The sequence below is a fragment of the Priapulus caudatus genome, unplaced genomic scaffold (genome assembly GCF_000485595.1).
Source record: "Priapulus caudatus unplaced genomic scaffold, Priapulus_caudatus-5.0.1 Scaffold9, whole genome shotgun sequence".
Lineage (NCBI taxonomy): Eukaryota > Metazoa > Priapulida > Priapulimorpha > Priapulimorphida > Priapulidae > Priapulus > Priapulus caudatus.
Genome location: NW_014577070.1, coordinates 129,702 through 132,458, shown reverse-complemented (window position 1 = coordinate 132,458; position 2,757 = coordinate 129,702). Strand labels below are relative to the sequence as shown.

Sequence of the window (2,757 nt, the reverse complement as noted above, 5' to 3'; positions counted from 1 at the left end):
GGAGGTTAGGGAGGGAGGAGACGGGGATTAGGGAGAGAGGAGGCGTATGTTAGGGAGGGAGGAGGCGGAGGTTAGGGAGGGAAGAGGCGGGGATTAGGGAGAGAGGAGGCGGAGGTTAGGGAGGGAGGAGGCGGAGGTTAGGGAGGGAGGAGGCGGAGGTTAGGGAGGGAGGAGACGGAGGTTAGGGAGGGAGGAGGCGGAGGTTAGGGAGGGAGGAGGCGGAGGTTAGGGAGGGAGGAGACGCAGGTTAGAGAGGGAGGAGTAGGAGGTTAGGGAGGGAGGAGACGGACGTTAGGGAGGGAGGAGGCGTATGTTCAGGAGAAAGGATGGGTTTCGGGCCGGGACCGGGGGTCGGGAGTTGCGGCGAGGAGGTCAGGGGAAGGTTACAGGATCGGAGCGTTAGGGGTTGTGCAACTCATGAGCTATTTACATCTATGGAAACTGTAAAAGCAGCGATTTCGCTGCCAAGTTCAAAGCCAGGAGGCGTCTTTATGGAAATCCCTCCAGATTCCGCGATGTCTTCGCGATACGAACTGGTGAGAAGTATAATTTGAAATACGGCTTTCTATTTCAGTCGCTGTCTGTAGGGACAACGCCGCGGCCGGCTAGGCTGCACATTTTCTTACACGATTATTAAATATAATCATAAAGCCCGACGTCTGAATATTGCAACGGCGTCGAAAATTGAATGCTATGTACTCGCGCGGGATCGCTAACCCTGCAACCTGACTACTACATCCGAAAACGTGCCTGCAAATTCAATCTACGCGAAATAATGCATGCGTGAGCAATCAACGACTAATGCATGGACCGCATCCCTTTTTTCACCGAGACCAAAACGCGTCTGCATTTTTGCATACAATATGTATATTGTATATGGGGCCGACGGAAAAAACTTCTACTAGCGCCACTGTGGCGATTTGCATCTGGTAATTTTGCTGCTGGGGATATTTTAAATGCAGCGGCAAGGTGACCGATATTAACATCGATATTAATATGAATCCCACTTAAACGCTGCTCGACTTGCCTCATAGACAGGCCTGCGTAGTGTAGAAAGAAGGCTACGTTTAGAAATTCGTCCCGCTTAATTTTATCATGCAATACGGTCGATCCACGATCGCAGCTATGCAGTTTCTCTGTCTCACAAAGCCAACGTGGCCAAATATTCAGTCTACTCGGGTCTACTACTATAGAACACCGTAGTTCGGACTACTCAGTCCTACGTCACCAGCCTGTATATATTAATCATTTAATTGCATTCCGACCTTCGATAATATATAATATATAAATATATATATATAATAAATATAATAATATATAACTATATGGCAAGACTATATGGTAATAAATCGAAAATTACTAAGACTATATCATAGATAATTCGACAATATATGGGCTCGTTATCTCGGGATGATAGCCATGATGTTAGTGACACAATTAACATCCTAAAACAACGTATTTAATTGAGTAAACACAGATAATGCATATAGCAACACAAAAGGAACAAACAAGCAGCTGAATGGCGATAATTTTCAATGCAAACTACGTAGAAAGGGTAAAAAAGCGGCGATGAGGAAATCGAGTTATAATGAGTAAACACACAAGCCGAAAACTCGGAATTTGTGAATATTTGCATCCTATTATAGTAGACCGATATATAGACTGATAATAGACCGATAATAGTTCTAATATACAGACCGATGAAGTCTTGTAATTATGTAACATACCTCATCGCACATCGCCAGCATCCGCCTCGTGCTGTCCAGCGACTGTAATAAAAACAAACATAGCTATGAAAATGAGGAACAGGAATTTTCATCGAAGAATAGTGTAAAATATAACGTATGGGGAAATGTGATTAGTTGTGGAAATCGTGGAACTTTACAACTGTAATACGTAGCGAGTAGAAACTCGATGCCAAGTGAGAATTATATGTAACATAGTATGAATATATAGTGTAATGCATTATTCATTGTAAAAAAAACTCGAACTATAGCTAGATTCTAGGCACATAAAAACGCGATTATTCGTGTTTGAATAGCCCTAGAATTGCACTGCAAACTTGCAGTTACATTCGACCAAATGCGGCAGCGTAAATTATCAGATGGCCTTGTAGGCATGTATCTCGTACGAACGCACGCACGCACGCACGCACGCACGCACGCACGCACGCACACACACACACACGCACGCACGCACGCACGCACGCACGCACGCACGCGCACAGACAGACAGGCAGACCTACAGATAGGCCGATCGACATACAGATACATCGCGCGCGCAGGCATCGTAAGTCGCACGTACGCGCACACGTACGCACATATGCTTAGAATCATCGGATGAGATAGCTACGTGTTATTTATTCATCTCAGCTTTCCATCTTCTTCGTCTGAGCCAATGTAATTGTACGCGCGCAGCGAGACCCGCGTGGAGTGTGCGCAGAAGGAAGACGGTGCATGTACGTGTACATGTAGTGTTGACACAATCTCATGTCGTAGTCACGGCGGCTAGTCTCAAACACGTGTGTGCGCGTTTTCAATTTGCGCCAATATTGCTATTCGAGCCAGAACGCCAAAATTGTTACGTGAAAACAAGGGATTTTTTTTATATAATCACTTTTCAGTATCCACTTTCAGTATCCACGTGCAAATAACCGCAGGGCGCGAGAGAGAGAGAGAGAGAGAGAGAGAGAGAGAGAGAGAGAGAGAGAGAGAGAGAGAGAGAGAGAGAGAGAAAGAGAGAGAGAGAGAGAGAGAG

General features: G+C 45.6%; 1 protein-coding gene across 1 annotated transcript in view; it reads right to left on the bottom strand.

Annotated features, from left to right (window-relative positions):
• Positions 1 to 2,757, bottom strand: part of LOC106806530 (synaptosomal-associated protein 25-like) — a 58,050-nt gene that overhangs the window by 54,737 nt on the left and 556 nt on the right. The window contains exon 2 of the mRNA XM_014808506.1: positions 1,728 to 1,769. Coding sequence (XP_014663992.1) covers positions 1,728 to 1,769 — 42 coding nt within the window. The remainder of the gene's footprint in view (positions 1 to 1,727; positions 1,770 to 2,757) is intronic.